The sequence below is a fragment of the Biomphalaria glabrata genome, chromosome 7 (assembly GCF_947242115.1).
Source record: "Biomphalaria glabrata chromosome 7, xgBioGlab47.1, whole genome shotgun sequence".
In the NCBI taxonomy this organism is placed as follows: domain Eukaryota; kingdom Metazoa; phylum Mollusca; class Gastropoda; family Planorbidae; genus Biomphalaria; species Biomphalaria glabrata.
The window spans coordinates 5,835,731-5,856,779 of NC_074717.1; the positions used below are offsets into that span (position 1 = coordinate 5,835,731).

General features: G+C 34.1%; 1 protein-coding gene across 11 annotated transcripts in view; it reads right to left on the minus strand.

Annotated features, from left to right (window-relative positions):
• LOC106062566 (CD109 antigen-like) overlaps window positions 1-21,049 on the minus strand; it is a 104,325-nt gene that overhangs the window by 51,851 nt on the left and 31,425 nt on the right. For all 11 annotated transcript variants that reach the window (XM_056034859.1, XM_056034868.1, XM_056034867.1 and 8 more), the window contains exons 5-15: window positions 20,234-20,390; window positions 18,555-18,625; window positions 16,855-16,906; window positions 15,153-15,269; window positions 11,775-11,868; window positions 10,843-10,927; window positions 9,733-9,948; window positions 6,474-6,668; window positions 3,122-3,223; window positions 1,456-1,536; window positions 478-666 (exon numbers count right to left, since the gene is read on the minus strand). In XM_056034859.1, coding sequence (XP_055890834.1) covers window positions 478-666; window positions 1,456-1,536; window positions 3,122-3,223; window positions 6,474-6,668; window positions 9,733-9,948; window positions 10,843-10,927; window positions 11,775-11,868; window positions 15,153-15,269; window positions 16,855-16,906; window positions 18,555-18,625; window positions 20,234-20,390 — 1,359 coding nt within the window. The remainder of the gene's footprint in view (window positions 1-477; window positions 667-1,455; window positions 1,537-3,121; window positions 3,224-6,473; window positions 6,669-9,732; window positions 9,949-10,842; window positions 10,928-11,774; window positions 11,869-15,152; window positions 15,270-16,854; window positions 16,907-18,554; window positions 18,626-20,233; window positions 20,391-21,049) is intronic.

Below are 21,049 nucleotides of genomic sequence, written 5' to 3' on the forward strand. Positions count from 1 at the left end.
TCTATTGAAAAACAAAACTTTTTTAACAAATCAGGTAAACCCATTTTTTCAGTATTTTATACGAGCTGTGAACGTGTCAGCTAAACCCCATTTTCATGGTCTACTTTCATTTTCGTGTGTTAACTCTTTCTCTCCGTAATTATTTACCACATTCTGATGGAATCAACGTTTGTATCGTTGGTTAGGAGAGAAAGAGTTAAAGGAATATCTTGGCATGTTTTTATACAGTTGAATCTTGACAGTTATTGGACCTGAGGAGAGTGGGATAACTTAAAAAGTAGTATTAACATTATTATTATTATTAGCTGTACTTCAAAGAATTTAACCCCAATATATACGTCCAATATATAAGTCCAATTTATGATGCAGTAAGATAATCTCTTAAGCTTTCAAGGTTATAAAATAAATAATAGACCAAAAAAGAAATGTACTGAGATTGCCTGTTCTAGGTTATTCTAAAGCAATATAACTGTTGACCTCTTTGGTGAAACAGCCAGTCAGTGTGAGATCCACTGCATCCAGCACAACTTCTCCATTCTCCGATTCAGAACCGGCAATCATGTATACAAGTAGCCTACTCAAGGGGCAAAACTCTAACGTGGGTGTGATGACAAAAGAGTTGTCTTTCAGCTGTCCAGCACTCACAATATTTCCTTGGCTCATAACCTGAGAAAAAATAACGGAATAACAGGTTCAGTGTAAAGGGCGGATCATTCAGAAATAGAATTATAAATATTAAGATTAATAAAATACTAATAGAAAATCTCTATTGATTGTAGAGAGAAAATTTCTTAATTAAATAATTATAATTTACATGAAGTTGCTTCTGCAGCTCGACGGATTACTGAGTGTGTTTGGATATAAGTGTTGGATTATCAATAGTAAGCTGTAGTTGCATAAATTACCATAACTTTCACAAATCTGTCATTTTATAATCCCTAATATATGAAATATATATCATATATCTATATGAAATAGATCATTGTCTTAAATGTACTGTAATAGTACATATCCTTGGGAACACTGAACTAGATCATTGTCTTAAATGTAATAAAAAAAAGTACATATCCTTGGGAACACTGAAATAGATCATTGTCTTAAATGTACTGTAATAGTACATATCCTTGGGAACACTGAACTAGATCATTGTCTTAAATGTAATAAAAAAAAGTACATATCCTTGGGAACACTAAACGAGATCATAACATTGAGCTCATATGAAAAAGATTATTCTCACTTTGATGAAGTTTGTAAAATGTTTTAAATGTTTCGGATGTTCCTTCAGAGTTGAAGATCATTTACTTCCTAGTCCAAACCTCACACAGGATGACGGGGGATGGGAGCCAGCAAGGTTTGAACCCGAGAGCATCAATAAATCAGAACGACAGTACAGCGCACAAACCGCACGACCACACAGCCATCCTTTCATTCTTACCAGCATGTAATTGCACTTACCAGATAAGCTAAAGTAGAGTCAAAATATGAGGGAAGGGACGTATTCACTTTTATTATGGCTGACTCACCGACCCTAATAGTCTGTAATTGAAAAAAAGAGAATACATCTTTGCCAAGTTATGTCACAATTACTGAAAGTTAATTCAAAAACTGTCTTTTTGCATGTGTATATCTTCTCTGTAGAAAAAGAATTAGCAATTGTCTTTTGAAAAAAAAAAGCAAAATGTACAAAAAAAAAGTTTTTAAATAAACAAAGCTCCACTTACAACTATATGTCTCAATAGTGTAAAAGGTATTTCCCTTATTCAATATAAAACAAAATAATTAATTACCAGTAATTAATTGACTGATTAAATATTTTTTATTAATTCTTGTATAGCCAATGAATAATTGTGCAAAGTTTCAGCTTGATCCCAGAATGAATGTGGGAGAAATAAGGTGTACAAACTTTTTACCAGACAGACAGAATGAGTTGAGATAGACAGACAGACTGAGTTGAGATAAGCTTGAGATATGCAGGCCTTTGTCATAAGATTAAGGGAATTTATATTCATCTTTTGTTTCTAAACAATATTTAGGGGGCCCCCTGACAAGTGGAGGCCTTCAGCTATAGCTTATACTGCCTATAGTAAACCCAGCACTGACGGAAATCTATGAATAAGATTTTTTTTCATGAATAAGATCTTTTTTTTCTTTAGTTAAGAAAGCTAAAACAGAAAAATCAGATTTTGAAATAGCTCTTACTATAAGAACAAGCTACGAAAGCATCTCTTTTGTAATGTTAAAGACATAATGTCTCCTAAATATACAAAATGTGTAATGTTAAAGAAAGCTTGTGCATCTTAATATATATAATTAAATGTAGGGTGTATGTATAAATGGATGAATGGGGCACAGTGGCTGAGTGGTTAAGTGCTTGGCTTCCGAACCTGGGGTCGTAGGTTTGAATCTCAGTGAAGATTGGGATTTTGAATTTCGGGATTTTTAGGGCACCCATGAGTCCACCCAACTCTGACAGGTACCTGACTTTAGTTGGGAAAGTATAGACAGTTGGTCATTGTACTGGCCACATGACGCCCTGCTCATTAACCGTTGGCCAAAAAAACAGATGACTTTAACATCATCTGCCATATAGACCGCTTGGTCTGAAAGGGGAACTTTACTTTTTACTTTTTCTATGTATGGATGGCTGTCATGAATAAAAAAATCAAAACTGCTTGACCAATCTTGACATAAATGTTCTTTAGACCATTACCTTAGACTGTAGGGTATGTTTAATTTCCCTCCCATAACCGGAGGGCCCGCAATGTATAAAATCTACACAAAATTGTATCTCTATTCAAGAAATAAATTTTTTATCAGTATTTTAAATTTGATAGGAATATATCAGCTTAACGGGTAAGCCCAATTTTCACCCTCTACTTTTATTTTCATGACAAAATAAAAAAAATGTAAAGGTAACATTCTCTGTGTGTTTAACACAGATCTAAATCCAATCTAGTAGATCAGTAATACCAAAATTAATGCCCGCAGGCCATGGGTAATCTCCGGCAAGTATTACATAAAGGAGACAAAGAAAGTCTTCCTACAGTGTGAAGTTTGAGTTAAATTAAAATTCTCAAACTGTGTGTTGAGTGTAAGAGGTGTGTGAAGAAGGCTGAAGTACCTGAGATTCCAATGGTAAGATAGAAAGAGCCAATGGACTCTTAGTTCTATACACAGTAAATGTCTTACTATCAAAAACGTTATCATTCGTCTGCAGCCAGGCCTGAAAAACAAAAAAACTTCATCATTTGTCGTTCAGTCAAGAGGTCAACGTTAATAAGCTTAACGGCAAAACAAAAGGGCAATTATGCGAATACAACTTGACCAACTATCTACTCAACCTGATCTAGATAAGAGATTTGCATGGATCAAAACAGGCAGAGGGATTGCATTCCCCACTTGTGTTGTCTGACAGGTACTTACGTTTATTATAAACTTGCAGTTTAGAACAAGTACAAGAGAGAGTAATTAAGTTAATTAAGTTTTTGATGTTTTTGTTAGCAGTCATGTACAATAAATACCCTTCATTATCTTATCGGATAGCCAGATATGTTCTAATGACCTTTATGTGAAATAGGAGGCGCGGCGGCTGAGCGTAAAGCGCTTGGCTTCTGAACCGGCGGTCCCGGGTTTGAATCCTGGTGAAGACTGGGATTTTTAACTTTGGGATCTTTGGGCGCCTCTGAGTCCACCCAGCTCTAATGGGTACGTTACATTAGTTGGGGAAAAGTAAAGGCGGTGGGTCGTTGTGCTGGCCACATGACACCCTCGTTAACCGTAGGTTACAGAATAAGATGACCTTTACATCATCTGCCCTATAGACCACAAGTTCTGAAAGGGGAACTTTACTTTTTTAATTTACTTATGTAAAATAAAAATTGTACAAAAAAAATATTTTATAAAAACCATATTTTATTTTAAGGTCACTGCCACAGCAATCAGATTTAAAAAAAAAAAATTAATGTACCTATGCCTTTTTTTAAGGTGAACTCACATGTTTAAGGGATGAAAAACTATCCCAAATAGAATATTTAGTTTACTCTCCCTTACCTAGGTCACGATGGCCAGGTGGTAAAGTACATGGCTTACAAAATCAGGTCTCTCTAGTTCAAATCCTGAACACTGAGATTTTGACCTCCTGGGTTTTTAGGACTCCCTTAGTCCGGCCAACTCTAATGAGTACCACAACAATAGTTGTGGTAAAAGTGAAGGCTATTGGTCAAAGAGCTCGCAACAAGACAAGTCTGTACCAACAGGCATATGATCTTTACTTCATCTCTTCTCAAGGTGTTACAGGGAAAATTAATGTTCTCCTTACCTTGTTTTCATCTGTGTTTATTTCTTTCCATCTATTTAAGTTTTAGAATCATCTGTGTTTATTTCATTCCATCTGTTCAAGTTTTAGAATCATCTGTGTTTATTTCTTTCCATCTATTTAAGTTTTAGAATCATCTGTGTTTATTTCTTTCCATCTGTTTAAGTTTTAGAATCATCTGTGTTTATTTCTTTCCATCTATTTAAGTTTTAGAATCATCTGTGTTTATTTCTTTCCATCTATTTAAGTTTTAGAATCATCTGTGTTTATTTCTTTCCATCTGTTTAAGTTTTAGAATCATCTGTGTTTATTTCTTTCCATCTGTTTAAGTTTTAGAATCATCTGTGTTTATTTCTTTCCATCTGTTCAAGTTTTAGAATCATCTGTGTTTATTTCTTTCCATCTATTCAAGTTTTGGAATCATCTGTGTTTATTTCTTTCCATATATTTAAGTTTTAGAATTATCTGTGTTTATTTCATTCTATCTGTTTAAGTTTTAGAATCATCTGTGTTTATTTCTTTCCATCTATTTAAGTTTTAGAATCATCTGTGTTTATTTCTTTCCATCTATTTAAGTTTTAGAATTATCTGTGTTTATTTCTTTCCATCTATTTAAGTTTTAGAATCATCTGTGTTTATTTCTTTCCATCTATTTAAGTTTTAGAATTATCTGTGTTTATTTCTTTCCATCTATTTAAGTTTTAGAATTATCTGTGTTTATTTCTTTCCATCTATTTAAGTTTTAGAATTATCTGTGTTTATTTCTTTCCATCTATTTAAGTTTTAGAATTATCTGTGTTTATTTCTTTCCATCTATTTAAGTTTTAGAATCATCTGTGTTTATTTCTTTCCATCTATTTAAGTTTTAGAATTATCTGTGTTTATTTCTTTCTATCTATTTAAGTTTTAGAATCATCTGTGTTTATTTCTTTCCATCTATTTAAGTTTTAGAATTATCTGTGTTTATTTCTTTCTATCTATTTAAGTTTTAGAATCATCTGCGTTTATTTCTTTCCATCTATTTAAGTTTAGAATTATCTGTGTTTATTTCTTTCTATCTATTTAAGTTTTAGAATCATCTGTGTTTATTTCTTTCCATCTATTTAAGTTTTAGAATCATCTGTGTTTATTTCTTTCTATCTATTTAAGTTTTAGAATCATCTGTGTTTATTTCTTTCCATCTATTTAAGTTTTAGAATCATCTGTGTTTATTTCTTTCCATCTATTTAAGTTTTAGAATTATCTGTGTTTATTTCTTTCTATCTATTTAAGTTTTAGAATCATCTGTGTTTATTTCTTTCCATCTATTTAAGTTTTAGAATTATCTGTGTTTATTTCTTTCTATCTATTTAAGTTTTAGAATCATCTGTGTTTATTTCTTTCCATCTATTTAAGTTTTAGAATCATCTGTGTTTATTTCTTTCTATCTATTTAAGTTTTAGAATCATCTGTGTTTATTTCTTTCCATCTGTTTAAGTTTTAGAATCATCTGTGTTTATTTCTTTCCATCTATTTAAGTTTTAGAATCATCTGTGTTTATTTCTTTCTATCTATTTAAGTTTTGGAATCATCTGTGTTTATTTCTTTCCATATATTTAAGTTTTAGAATTATCTGTGTTTATTTCATTCTATCTGTTTAAGTTTTAGAATCATCTGTGTTTATTTCTTTCCATCTATTTAAGTTTTAGAATCATCTGTGTTTATTTCTTTCCATCTGTTCAAGTTTTAGAATCATCTGTGTTTATTTCTTTCTATCTATTTAAGTTTTAGAATCATCTGTGTTTATTTCTTTCCATCTATTTAAGTTTTAGAATCATCTGTGTTTATTTCTTTCTATCTATTTAAGTTTTAGAATCATCTGTGTTTATTTCTTTCCATCTATTTAAGTTTTAGAATCATCTGTGTTTATTTCTTTCCATCTCTTCAAGTATTAAAGTTAGTTACAAAATAAAGAGACAATCATAATAATATTCTCTTTTTTTTTTTTGGAGTCTAAAAATAATACTGTGCATTGCTGTACAACAACAGAGATTCAAAAACTTCCAAAACCTTTGAATATTACCTTCATGTTTAACATCAATGTCGAGAAGGACTTGAATGCTTTTTCTTACAATGTCAATTATATATATATATATATAATTATTATCTGAATAATTACCTTCAAAGTGCCATCTCCCCTGTTGTAGTAATAACTTTGTTCTTGAGATTTGATCGCAATGAAGGTGTACTTTACTATGGTCTCTCCCGCAGGAACGTTCAGCACTTCTGTAAAGCCCTTCAACTCAGGATGGGTAACATCCATCATCAGGGTCACAGGGGAGACTGGGTTACCACTGTGATCCGAAACCTCGATCTGTAGAATTTTGTCAGAATTTTTAACATTCCTAAAACAATAATAATCTCATAAGCTGCTGGTGTGTTCAAACATATAAAGAGAGAACTATAATAACTTTTCTAATCCGCTTCCGACACTGATTAATTTAGCTTTCACAAAATGAAAATTAATATGGTACATTTTCAACTTTCCCACCATGGAAAGCTTTTGGCTTCTCATTTAAAAGTTCTTTAAAAGTTCTTTTGTACACCATTATCCAATGAGGCCTCAAATTATCTAAGAAAAATAACTTTTGAGTCCTTGGCATCCGTTTTGGCAACACTATCTGTTAAACAATCTAGTTGAACATGAGAAATAATAAACTTAGCCTTACATAAATATAACAAGAAAAACATTTTACAAATATATTTAAAAAAAAACAACCTCCATCATTGTACTTCAAATATAATAAATAATTTTTAAACAATAATTTTTAAAATGTGTAATTCAATTTGGGTATCAAACGTGAGACACTGTCAGCTGTTTGATTGCCCTGAATTTAAACATCTGCAATTTCTGAAATCGGTCAGCGGGGAAGACATAGTTATGAAATTAATTATTGGTATGTTTATTTAATGGACATCTAGGTCTAACACTAGAGCTCTTAATATCTAGTCTAGATCTACTTCTAGATCTAGAATGTAGATGTAATCTATATGAGATTAATGTAAAAATATTTTGCATAATTATGGTAATATGGCTGACTAGGCCAGAGGTCAGCAACCTGTGGATCGCGAGCCACATGCGGCTCTTTGGATGTTAAGCTGCGGCTCTTCAGTTCCATGCGCAAATATTATTTATTCTATCGAAATAAAAACATTAAAAAATCGTTCTGATTTGATTAACAAATATTAGGCACCAATTCTATCTTTCAGCCACTTGTACTCCCTTTTCAGTGCACTCCTCCCCTGGTCTTGAAATGTAACATAATAGCAGGTGGAAGATATTCAACTTTCTTCTGCCTTATCACTTGATATAGATGAGTCTTACGACATAAAAGACATGGCACAAGTTGACCTTTTTGTCACATGTATGTCTTCCCAAGGTCCAAACGAAGAATGATTGCTACCGCTCTCGTGACAAAGTAGAGGAGAAGATACAGCTATTGGCGTGCAAGAATACCTTGAAGACAATATAATAAATATAAATAAAATCTTTTCAACTGATGGAGCCAGAAGTATGACAGAAAAAATAAAGCGGCAACTACGATCCTTTGGAGCAAAATAAACCCCCAAATTCTTACGTTAGCGCTTTGTTTCAAACATTTCCGGACGAAATAGTTGAGGTCATGAATTTGGTAATCAAGTTTTTTAACAGCACCTTATCAAAAGCACTCTACTATTATCAGTTTAAAGAATTCTTAATGAAAAAGGAGACTTATTTATTCTGACCTCCTTCTTTACAATAAAGTGCACTGGCTTTCCATGGTAAGGTGTTGAAACATTTTGTTTTGTGCTTGAATGAATTAAATACATTCCTAAATGAAAAAGGCATTAATCCTCCCGCATTAGAGAACGACAAATGGTTGTAAGCATTTTACTTTATGGTGGACATAACAGTGAAATTCAATTAGCTGAATCTAAAACTGCAAAGAAAAGGGATACCAGTCTATGTTTTGATAGAAGAATTTGTTTCTTTTAAAGAAAAAAAAAAAATTTTTGCAGAATTTATTCAGAGCGATTAATTACTTCATTTTCAATTTGTAAAGCAATATTGCGATAAAACAAGTGCAACTGTTGACAAGAGTTACTTCAGCACAGTTATAAAAAAAATTAAAGATGAATTTATTAACAGATTTGAGCAATTAAAAAAAAAAAAAAAAAAAACGATTGTAGCATTTATAAAAAAAATCTTCTCAACACTAATAGTACCGGAATCTACATCGACCCATTTGGAATTGATACTGGATTTCTAGACATGCAATTTATCTATTTAAAAGTAAAGCTTTGTGTAGTGGAAAAGTTACAGAGTTGAAAAACAGGTTGGAAGAGTTGAAGGTCCAGAAGTGTATGTAACACAACAAAAGTGGACAGCTTTAAAAGAAATGCTCAGAGATGAGGCACTTATATTCGATGCATGGAATAGTCATCCAGATTGATACAGTCAGGTGAAAAAGTTGACATTTGGAAGGCTGACTATCGTCGGATCGGCATATTCGTGCGAGCAAGCATTCTCTTGCAAACTAACAAATGAAAATTTAGAGTCGTGTTTGAAACTAAAAACAAGCTATGAGCCAAATTTATCCAAACTTTCTAAAACCATGCAAAGCCAAAGTTACCACTGAATTTGTTTGCTCAATAGTTTGTTATTGTTACAGGTTAGTGTTGTATGTAAATGTTTAATAGTTTAAATTTTATACTTAAATAATAAGTAATTATCTAATAATAGCTCTGCTGCATTGCAGCTATACCCAATCACGGGAAAGGCTTCAGGAGTCAACCCTGAGAAAAAATCAAAAGCTGGCGACCTTAAGATAGTTTCCAGCAGCCAGTGCTACATCCTGGCAGAACCTGCGACGCCACTGACCCCAAACTGCATCGGCACTGCCGTTCCTTTGGATACATCGGCTACGTGGAGAGGGTGAAATGATGTGTGGGGGACATCGTTCCAACCACTTTTAATGCCCGGGCATTCATCTTATTTCCATGAGAAGGATACCATAGATAATAATACCATATATATATATCTGATTTGTTGTGTAAAACACTATTTTTATAACGATACATTGATATTTCTTGTTATGAATAAATAGATTTTTTTAAATCAAAAAACTTTATTTTATTTAAGCAAGTACTATTTATTGTTTGGAAGAAAAAAATCTCTTTAAAAACATTGAAATTGTAATTTTTTGGCTCTTCCGACTCAAAATGGTTGCCGACCCCTGGACTAGGCCATGTGGCTCTAGACCTGGATAGATTTGTGTCTTGCCAAATTTGCATTTATTAAATTTTTACTATGAAAAATTATAAGTGACTTGAATAGAGGTACTGTAAAAATGTATCTGTTTAACAATGTAGCTGAACATGGGAGAACTGAACCTTACATAAATATGGGCAGGTAATCCATGTCTGAGTATTGTAGTAGAGGTGTCTAAAATTCGAACTCTCTTGGGATCAGCATAGACAGCCAATGTTGTCTCCCCCTGCTCCTTACGTCCTGTTTCATCTGTCACTGCAGCCTGCACAGTGATATTGTCCACACTGCGTGAGAGCTTCTTCCAATCCAAGTGATCAAAGACAGCCACACCGTCTGAATTGAGCTAGGACGTTACAAGACAATACAGAAATAGTGTTACTCTTCCTATTATTATTACAGTGCACAGAAATTATTTGAATTTCAATTAACTGATAAAATATTTGTAGAAATTATCATACAAACTAGATAATTAAACTGTTTTATTTATAGGCCTATAATAAACTTGTAAAAGATTGTATCTGCTGCATAAGAAGCATGATATTTTGCATAATTGATTTGTTCAGATCTGATTCTTATATATATATATCATGTGTGCCACATTAAGGTGACTTGGCTGTGTCAATATAAAAATAAATTCCATTTGTTTGATAAAGAAAAAAAAATCGAAAATATCAAACTTGTTTGAAGCAATAGAAAAAAGAATATTTAAAAAAAAAAAAGCTTATCTGGGGAAGGGTGGGGAAGAACTGCTAATTACTGCCAATTATCTGAAAATTGCAGGGTTTAGCTCCCTTTCTGCTATATAAAAAAAAAATAATTATTCAGTACTAAATGATTTATTTGTGTATTGTAATCGACTACGAATAATTATGCAAAATTTCAACTTGATCAGAGAATGGGAAGTGGGAGAAAAAACGTGGCAAAACATAATAAGGGGACTAAATCCATATCCACATCTCTCATTAAGTAGCATTTATTCCCCTTATTTTGAAATCAAACAAAATAATTAATCACCAACAATTAATTAAATAATTGTTGATTGTTTTTCATTGATTCATGTCTTGTCATGTTCAATGAATAATTGGTAAAAGGGAGAAACAACATGTTCAAACTTTTTACCAAACACACAGATAGAGTGAGTTGACATAAGCTTTGTAAAAAGTGATATAAATGTGAAATGATGGTTTTTGTGATGAAAATATTAAGAGAAATGAAGAAAGGAACATCAGAATCTTACTTCTTTGTGGTATATTTCTTGACTAGATGCTGTGTAATGTACTGTAAGTTCACACTGACCTTGGACACCTTTGCCATAAGTGTAACTATGAAAGAGAGCAAAAAATTATAGGCTGGCCTTCATATGGACAAGGTAATTTATAGTGACCATCAAGGAACATTTGACTGCAAACAGTAAATTACAGATAAAAAGCCTGTGTCAAGTATGTACTAAATAACCTGTTTGTACTTAATTGCAAAGTTACATTATATTATCACCAACCACTAAGTTTCTGCTGAAAAATCATTTATTCACAAGTACAAAAATTAATGTAATTCATTATTATTAATTAATGTTATCAACTGATTATGGTCAATGCTAAATAGTGATTCTGAAGCACAAAATTATGGGTCGTGAATATGTTGTTATGTCTATGCATTAAAGTACTGCTGAGTACTAAATTAAGGGTAAGGACTATTTTATGGATAAGTACTAAATTACTGCTATGTGCTTCATCACTGCTAAAGCATAACTAATTACTACTGGAACATCGAAGTATGTTTATCAATTGGAGACTTTCATAAAATGGAGGCAAATTTTTAAATAGCAAGTTTTTTTTTTGGTGTCTCCAGTTTACAGAATAGGGAAGAATTTGATAAATTTTATATTTTTTTTAACAGTTCAATTCAACAATTTGTCAGCAATTTTTTAGCACTGCAGAATTAAATTTAAAAAAAAATGAAATGAAAATAAAGTGCAGAATACTGTGAATAAACTAGTGATAGCCATTTTGTATTTCAACTGCAACTACATCAAACTAAACAAAAGGCTATTCTGTCTATCTACAACATAAACAGAGGTGAACTTCAAAACAGCTAAAGATATTGTAAAGTATGTAAGTGGGGGTGTCCTAGGTCCACAAGATGTTGGGTGTTTAATTTTAAAGTACTCACTTGGCAGTAACTGTGATTGTCAGGACTTTGGTCTGATCTGACAGAACCAGGAAGCCAGGGCTAGTTTTCACATCCACAGAGAACTTGGGCAGAACTGAGTAGTCAAGAAAATATATGCAACACTGTTAGTTTATTGTAATAATCTGTTAGACAATTAGTTATAAGGTATGTTAGAGATGGACATTTGACAGTACTTTGATACAAACAGCCAGCAGTTATGGACGTGATACAACATCCCAGCCAGTAGGTATGAATGGGAAACAAGATTCCAGCCAGTTGGTATGGATGTGATACAACACCCAGCCAGCATGTATGAATGGGAAACAAGATTCCAGCCAGCAGGTATGGATTTGATACAACATCCCAGCCAGCAGGTATGAATGTGATACAACATTCCAGCCAGCAGGTATGGATGTGATACAACATCCCAGCCAGCAGGTATGGATGTGATACAACATTCCAGCCAGCAGGTATGGATGTGATACAACATTCCAGCCAGCAGGTATGGATGTGATACAACATCCCAGCCAGCAGGTATGGATGTGATACAACATTCCAGCCACCAGGAATGAATGTGATACAACATCCCAGCCAGCAGGTATGGATGTGATACAACATCCCAGCCAGCAGGTATGGATGTGATACAGCATCCCAGCCAGCAGGTATGGATGTGATACAACATCCCAGCCAGCAGGTATGGATGTGATACAGCATCCCAGCCAGCAGGTATGGATGTGATACAACATCCCAGCCAGCAGGTATGGATGTGATACAGCATCCCAGCCAGCAGGTATGGATGTGATACAACATCCCAGCCAGCAGGTATGGATGTGATACAGCATCCCAGCCAGCAGGTATGGATGTGATACAGCATCCCAGCCAGCAGGTATGAATGTGATACAGCATCCCAGCCAGCAGGTATGGATGTGATACAGCATCCCAGCCAGCAGGTATGAATGTGATACAGCATCCCAGCCAGCAGGTATGAATGTGATACAGCATCCCAGCCAGCAGGTATGAATGTGATACAGCATCCCAGCCAGCAGGTATGAATGTGATACAGCATCCCAGCCAGCAGGTATGGATGTGATACAACATCCCAGCCAGCAGGTATGGATGTGATACAACATCCCAGCCAGCAGGTATGGATGTGATACAACATCCCAGCCAGCAGGTATGAATGTGATACAACATCCCAGCCAGCAATTATGAATGTGATACAACATCCCAGCCAGCAGGTATGAATGTGATACAACATCCCAACCAGCAATTATGAATGTGATACAACATCCCAGCCAGCAGGTATGAATGTGATACAACATCCCAGCCAGCAGGTATGGATGTGATACAACATTCCAGCCAGCAGGTATGAATGTGATACAGCATCCCAGCCAGCAGGTATGGATGTGATACAGCATCCCAGCCAGCAGGTATGGATGTGATACAACATCCCAGCCAGCAGGTATGGATGTGATACAGCATCCCAGCCAGCAGGTATGGATGTGATACAACATCCCAGCCAGCAGGTATGGATGTGATACAGCATCCCAGCCAGCAGTTATGGATGTGATACAACATCCCAGCCAGCAGGTATGGATGTGATACAACATCCCAGCCAGCAGGTATGGATGTGATACAACATCCCAGCCAGCAGGTATGGATGTGATACAACATCCCAGCCAGCAGGTATGGATGTGATACAACATCCCAGCCAGCAGGTATGAATGTGATACAGCATCCCAGCCAGCAGGTATGAATGTGATACAGCATCCCAGCCAGCAGGTATGGATGTGATACAACATCCCAGCCAGCAGGTATGGATGTGATACAACATCCCAGCCAGCAGGTATGGATGTGATACAACATTCCAGCCAGCAGGTATGGATGTGATACAACATCCCAGCCAGCAGGTATGGATGTGATACAACATCCCAGCAAGCAGGTATGGATGTGATACAACATTCCAGCCACCAGGAATGAATGTGATACAACATTCCAGCCAGCAGGTATGGATGTGATACAACATTCCAGCCAGCAGGTATGGATGTGATACAACATCCCAGCCAGCAGGTATGGATTTGATACAACATCCCAGCCAGCAGGTATGGATGTGATACAACATCCCAACCAGCAGGTATGGATTTGATACAACATCCCAGCCAGCAGGTATGGATGTGATACAACATCCCAGCCAGCAGGTATGGATGTGATACAACAAACCAACCAGCAGGTATGGATGTGATACAACATCCCAGCCAGCAGGTATGGATGTGATACAACAAACCAACCAGCAGGTATGGATGTGATACAACATCCCAGCCAGCAGGTATGGATGTGATACAGCATCCCAGCCAGCAGGTATGGATGTGATACAACATCCCAGCCAGCAGGTATGGATGTGATACAACATCCCAGCCAGCAGGTATGGATGTGATACAACATCCCAGTAGCCATGTTTTAAAAGGCCCAGTTGTATTTAGCAAGTTGACTCAAGATTTCAAGTAAATGTTCCGCACGTTTACAAGCGTGCCATGCATTAGAGGCATTGGGGGATATATGACTTCCAATTCTGTCTGGGAAGACAATGGAAGTACTCAGATGAAATGGGAGTAGGGCATTTGAAAATACATGCATTATACCGCATGGTACACATGCATGAGATTTACCCAATTGGATGTGGAACATGTTTATGTTTCCAAGCACAAACAATTTCAATAATAACAAGGATATTAAAATACTTTCATTCATTTACATCATTTTCATATACAAAAAATAATATTTAACCATGCCATAGTTCTATTTAAAGGTAAAATGGTTTCCATGTGCAGAATTGGGCAAATGCAAAAATGAAACAGATTTAAGAATTTATTATAAAAAAAAAAAAAAATAAACATTATTATAATGAGACATGGACAGACTAGCGAATTGGTAAATTTGTGAATCTGTAGTTCTCTTGGAGATCTGCAAAAACTGGAAGAGTTACACAAAGTAACCAATGTATTGGGAAGAATTTATTGTAATTAATAATAATAGCAATTATTATTATCCATAAGGAAATTTGTCTACCAATTTTTGCATTACACCAAACAAAAAATTATAACTATAGAAAACCAAATTATATTTCACACCAGACTCACTCATAATCTACATGCGAAAAGTTTATATCAGATAGTTTCTATTTAATGATTTGATTGCCAGGGGAACAAAAAGAGTTTTTGCGTCTGTTTGTCTTTGCTATCGGTGTCTTGTATCTCTTTAGTGATGGTTAAGGTGGGTCAAGGCGGGTTGATCTCGGGGATGACATAATCACTCCAGGTTCCCAACCTCATTATGAGCTGTAGGGAAAATATCAAGGAGTACTTTGAACAAAAATCTTACCAAACTCTTCTACCATAAATGTGGAGGTGTACAGTCTAATACCACCACTGTTGACGTGTATCTTCCATGTCCCCAGAGATGGGTAGTCTGACAGTTGAAAGATACGCTCGACAACACCTGGAAGAAGAAGAAAGTTTTCAAATGTTTGTCAAATGTTTTACATGTTTCGAATGCACCTTTAGAGTAGGAGATTATCTATTTCCTAGTCCAAACTTCAGGGAATGGCAGGGGGCAGGGTATGAGCCTGGGACCATCAAGATGACCGAAGGACAGTCCAGTGCGCATGCCCGCACTACCATCTTTAATCTAATACAATGCACAGAAATTGCATAAATGATTTAATTGCAAAACTAGATACCCAAACCAACAGCACTTTCAAGTAAACAAACTGTCTGTTTACTTAACAGTCAATTGACATGGTCCCTTGTGTATACCTATGTGACTTAGTAATGATAAGCTGGTAAACAAGCTAAAATGTATTAACAGGATTTGAGAACCTCTAAGTGTTAAACTCCCACCACCACTGCCATCTCTCATTCACTGTGGCACATCAGTTGAATGGTTGACAATATTTATTTCTGCTAAGCAAAACTTGAAGTAACAATCTAGCAACCATCAGAGTGAGAAGCAAAATGGAATTAATTTGTAAATATGGCTATTTTGAAAGGCCATTATTGTCCCGACGTCTTGCACAATGCCATTACAGAAATTGATCCCTGTGACACAAATTAATTTGTCAATAGCATTCCAGTAACCAGTACTGACAGGGGAAGATAACCTTATCATCTTACCTTTGTGCTAGTGCAGTGTTTCCCAAAACACTTTGCACATTCTGAGTATTTAGCTGAACAGTTTGCTATTTTTAAGGAAGATTTATTCACATGGCAGCCTTATAGTAAATTATTTCAGTAAAACACTTTGCACATTCTGAGTATTTAGCTGAACAGTTTGCTATTTTTAAGGAAGATTTATTCACATGGCAGCCTACTAGTAAATTATTTCAGTAGTTGGTGGAACACTTGTTCAGACTTTGCGGAATGCTAAGGTCTTGCAGAACACAGTTTGGGAAAAACTTTGCTAGTAGTTGTGGGAAGTGTGGTCGAGAGGCTAAGTGCGCTTGAACTTGGCTTGGCTTGGCTACCTAGAAGGGGGCTCGAGGTTCGACACCCGACTCGGGCAGAGTTGTGTTTACTGATCACATAAGTGCAGCATTTGAAACCAACTTATAGATACACCCCCCCCCCCCAACGGGTCCACAAATGAGATTGGACCAAGAGAAACTTTAGTTTAATTTTAAATTTGTGAATTTTCACAATTCTACTTGAATCAGTAATGTCTACTATAAGCTATCCCGACAAGATCAACGTCTAATCTTTCGACTCAGGACTGGACACAACAGAATGAGACAACATATCTACCAGAACTTCAAAATTGAGACCAGTGAAACCTGCCCATGAGTACTGTCACCAGAGAATGCTGACCATGTCCTTCAAAACTGCATTCTTTACCAAGAGGTCTAAATAAGACACTGGCGCAAAAACACCCATATAGAAAGGAAACTATATGGAGAGCTCCCTGATTTGGAAATCAATGCACAGTTCATCTCATATATTTGTCTAAGTCATCTTAACGCTCGAACATAATTATGAAAACAAGGAAGAAGAAGAAGAAGAAGAATCAGTAATATTTCTATCAGACTTACCATTTTTAGAGTTAACATCTTTGTATTCTTCTAATTTGTCATTTTTAGCATTCTGGGCAAAATATCAAAAGAGAGATAATTCAATATCAAAACAAGAAAAACTTAACAATACTTTAAAAAAAAAAAGATTATACAAACTATAATTGTAGAAATTAGTTTGGATCAGTCATGTAATTAAATTTGTAATAGATATAAACCAATAACAATAAATCTGTGCAATTAAGAATATTTTAACCAATTGTTTTTGTTTAGTGCTATTTTATGCTTTTAGCTTTCTCAATATGATATGATCCTATCACTTATCTGGACCAGTTGTAAAAACAGAGAGAGAGAGAAAGAAAAGGGATTTCTAGGTGGATTTTACTGTAATTAGTTTTTAAAAGCATTTACAATAACAAAAAAAAGGTGAATGACCTGAAAGTCAAACTCGTGGCCAACGTGCTAACCACTCTGCTAGTCAGGTACTTTTGACTAGAGAAGATTATATAGTTATATATTATTTGTTTCAATTTAGAGCGGCGACCTATAAAGGGGACTAATTCGGCTTATACCACCAGGTACAATTTCTTTCCCTTGTTCAAGATACCAAACAAAATAATTAATTACCAATAGTTAATTAACTAATTGGGTAATTTTTTTTATTGATTCATGTGTTGCCAAGTAAAAGAAATAATTGCACAAAATTCCAACTTGATCTGAGATTGAGTGTCGAAACCTTTTTACCAGACAGACCGAGTTGATATAAGCTTTGTATCAAAGATAATTCAAAATCAAAACAAAGATAATTCAGTATTAGAAAAAAAAAATGATTCTCTATCAAAACATCATTACATTCAATATGACTGCTTTCTAGATCAAATCATTGAATGCATGTGTAAAGTCAATATTTCAACTGTCTATGAACCAGTGGATATGATTAATATTGGCACAACACTAACTACAAAGCTTTTGTCAATAGTTAACTGGACTGGGCAAAGGTGCAACCAGACTTTGTCATACTAGAGGAACAATTGTCATACGTCACCAAATGGATAATGTGACATAAAACAGTCTGCTGGCAAAAAAATTAAATTTCATGACACAGACGATAAAAGGAGGGCATGTTTCAAAATGAATATCTACGTAGAAAGCAACACTGATGGTAAATACTCAACCAGATTGAGACAGGCTAAAAATACATTAGAGAATGACACTTTATGAAATTAATACATTACTTGGAAGCTAGAAAATAACATTTTTATGATTTCGAATCCAGTTAATTGATGTAAACATGTGCTCTAGTTTCCAGAAAAACAATATTCTGCTCTTCTAATCTGGATTAAATGTGATAATATTAGATACTGGCAAAAATGTAACACAAACTATTTTAATCTTATAGAAAACTCAAGATTGTGTTCTGAATAAATATTTTTCACAATTATTCCCTGTGGCATAAAAATCATTAAAATTAGAAAACCTGACAATATCACTAAATGTATCACAAACAAAACAATATCATTTATGTGACAGTATTACAGAGTTACTGTTCACAAGTTAAAAAAAAACAGGTTTGTAAACAGAGAAATGTGTTTTATCCATTACTTTTTAGGTCATTCAGTACAAGTTTTGTTTGCTCCACTAAAGTTTCATTACAAACCATCAAAGGCTAATCAAATCCATTACAGCAGTGTTTCAGTTGTAAGTCAGAAGTGAAAACTCACCTCAATAATGACAGTCAGAGGATTAAACACTGGTTTTAAATATCGGTCAACATTCACGACTCGAATGCGAACTGCAATGAAAAAGAATATTTACAATGAATGTCTTTTTAAAATTATTCAAAATAAGCATTCTTTTTAAATGAATATAATTTAATCAGGTTTGTTGTGTGCATCTGAACTATTCGATATTGCCAATTACTTTCGCACTAAAGTTTACATTTTACATATTCAATGTATTCGATTTGTGGGATTTCACTTTTTCTGGGCATATTGTCCTCTTTATGGTCTTTGTGCTGCTTTATGCAGAGCTTCAGAGTTAAGTTCCTCCTGTTAGGGTAAGATTTGAGTTTTCTTGATTAATATTCTTTTGAAATCTAAGATGTTTTTTTATTAATACTCTTTTGTATTATCAGTTTCTCTTGATTAATATTCTTTTGTGATATCAGTTTTTCTTGATTAATATTTTTTTATAATATCAGTTTTTCTTGCTTAACAGTTTTGTGTAATATAAATTTTTCTTGATTAATATTCTTTTGTAATAGTTTTTCTTGAATAATACTTTTGTAATATCAGTTTTTCTTGGTTAATACTTTTGTAATATCAGTTTTTCTTGAATAATACTTTTGTAATATCAGTTTTTCTTGGTTAATACTTTTGTAATATCAGTTTTTCTTGAATAATTCTTTTGTGATATCAGTTTTTCTTGATTAATATTTTTTTATAATATCAGTTTTTCTTGCTTAACAGTTTTGTGTAATATAAATTTTTCTTGATTAATATTCTTTTGTAATAGTTTTTCTTGAATAATACTTTTGTAATATCAGTTTTTATTGAATAATACTTTTGTAATATCAGTTTTTCTTGATTAATACTTTTGTAATATCAGTTTTTCTTGGTTAATACTTTTGTAATATCAGTTTTTCTTGATTAATACTTTTGTAATATCAATTTTTCTTGATTAATACTTTTGTAATATCAGTTTTGCTTGATTAATACTTTTGTAATATCAGTTTTTCTTGATTAATATTCTTCTGTAATATCCAATACCATAGTGTTACTTTAGCTAGTTAAAGTAAGAGTATATATGTTCTTTTATATTCTATAGGGGTGCTAGCTATGAGCTAGCCTCAGCCAACGTTGTTCAGGGCTATATTTCATAACTGTGCCCAGTCTGATGCTGTGTTGGGCCAGTGTTGTGGCTGTAATGCAGCATTTAAGTGTTTGAACACGATCCTGTGGTGACACAACTGTGAAACTGGAAGGTTAGTGTCGACATTAGGCATAAGCAATCTAAGCAGCCTCGCAAAGAACGCAAAACATTTTTGTACAGGAGAAATAGAGAAACTTGTGCCTAATTTTATTGTTGGAGAACACTAGGTTTTAAATAAATTATGTCATTTGTTTTTTTCGCTGTTTATTTTTTATTTTTTTATTTCATTTGGGGCCACCAAACTCACTTTGCCTAGGGCCTCTAATTATCTAAGGCTGACCTGGGCAAGTTGCAGAATGTTTAACTGTAATATTAATCTATATCATCGAATACATTTCCATTACGTATATGTGATACCATTTAGCAAAAATGAAGAAGACCTGTCGATTCTCTGATGTGAACCAGCATGATGTTTTTAATTAATGATATCAACATATAAACAAAACATAACAATGCTTTACTTATTAACCTTTCTGTCCAGGCTTGTAGATTGCTTTGTCTGTCTGCACCAGTATGAGGGAAGTGTTCTGATTAATTGATATCATCTTGGTTTGGGAATCTCTGAAACCTCCTGTCGCTGACACTTTGAGTTGCAGGAAAGGGGAGGTATAATTTAACAGTGGAACCTAGATTAAAAACAATGTTAAGCCAATAGAAATCTATTTTATCATAAAATGACTGATCAGAACATTCAGAAGTTTTGTTTTGCTGTGTTCACATTTTTACCTCCTCAATTTGAACACATCATAAACATTCTTTCTAGAGCTCCTATTTATTTGTTTGTTTTAAACTTCATTTTGTTCCACAGCATTTGTTTGTTAACACTTAAGACGCGTGTGGTAGTTTAGCCTCTAATCATCAGAATCGTATTTCCATATTGTATGCACTCATTGTAAAACAGCTCAGCACTTTAAGGGTTAATGAAACAAAGAAAATGAAAATCAGACAAATTTGTTTTAAAAATTACATTATTTGATTTTTACAAGTAAAGGGGGTTGACACCCTTGTGTCACCCTTGTCAACCAAAGGCCACAGAAACAGATGACCTTTGCATCATCTGCCCTATAGATTGTAATGTCTGAAAGGGGAACTTAATTGACAGAAATCATTCCCTCTGAGAAGAATGAATTTATTATTTATTGGTGTTCATTATTTCTTTTTTTTTTTATTACTAAAATTTTGAAGTTGTCAGTCAGCAGCCTAAAAAAATAACAATGTGTCATTTGTTCTTCATACCAGGTGATAATATTATTTCTTTGAAGTAGATTATACATATTTGTTTTTT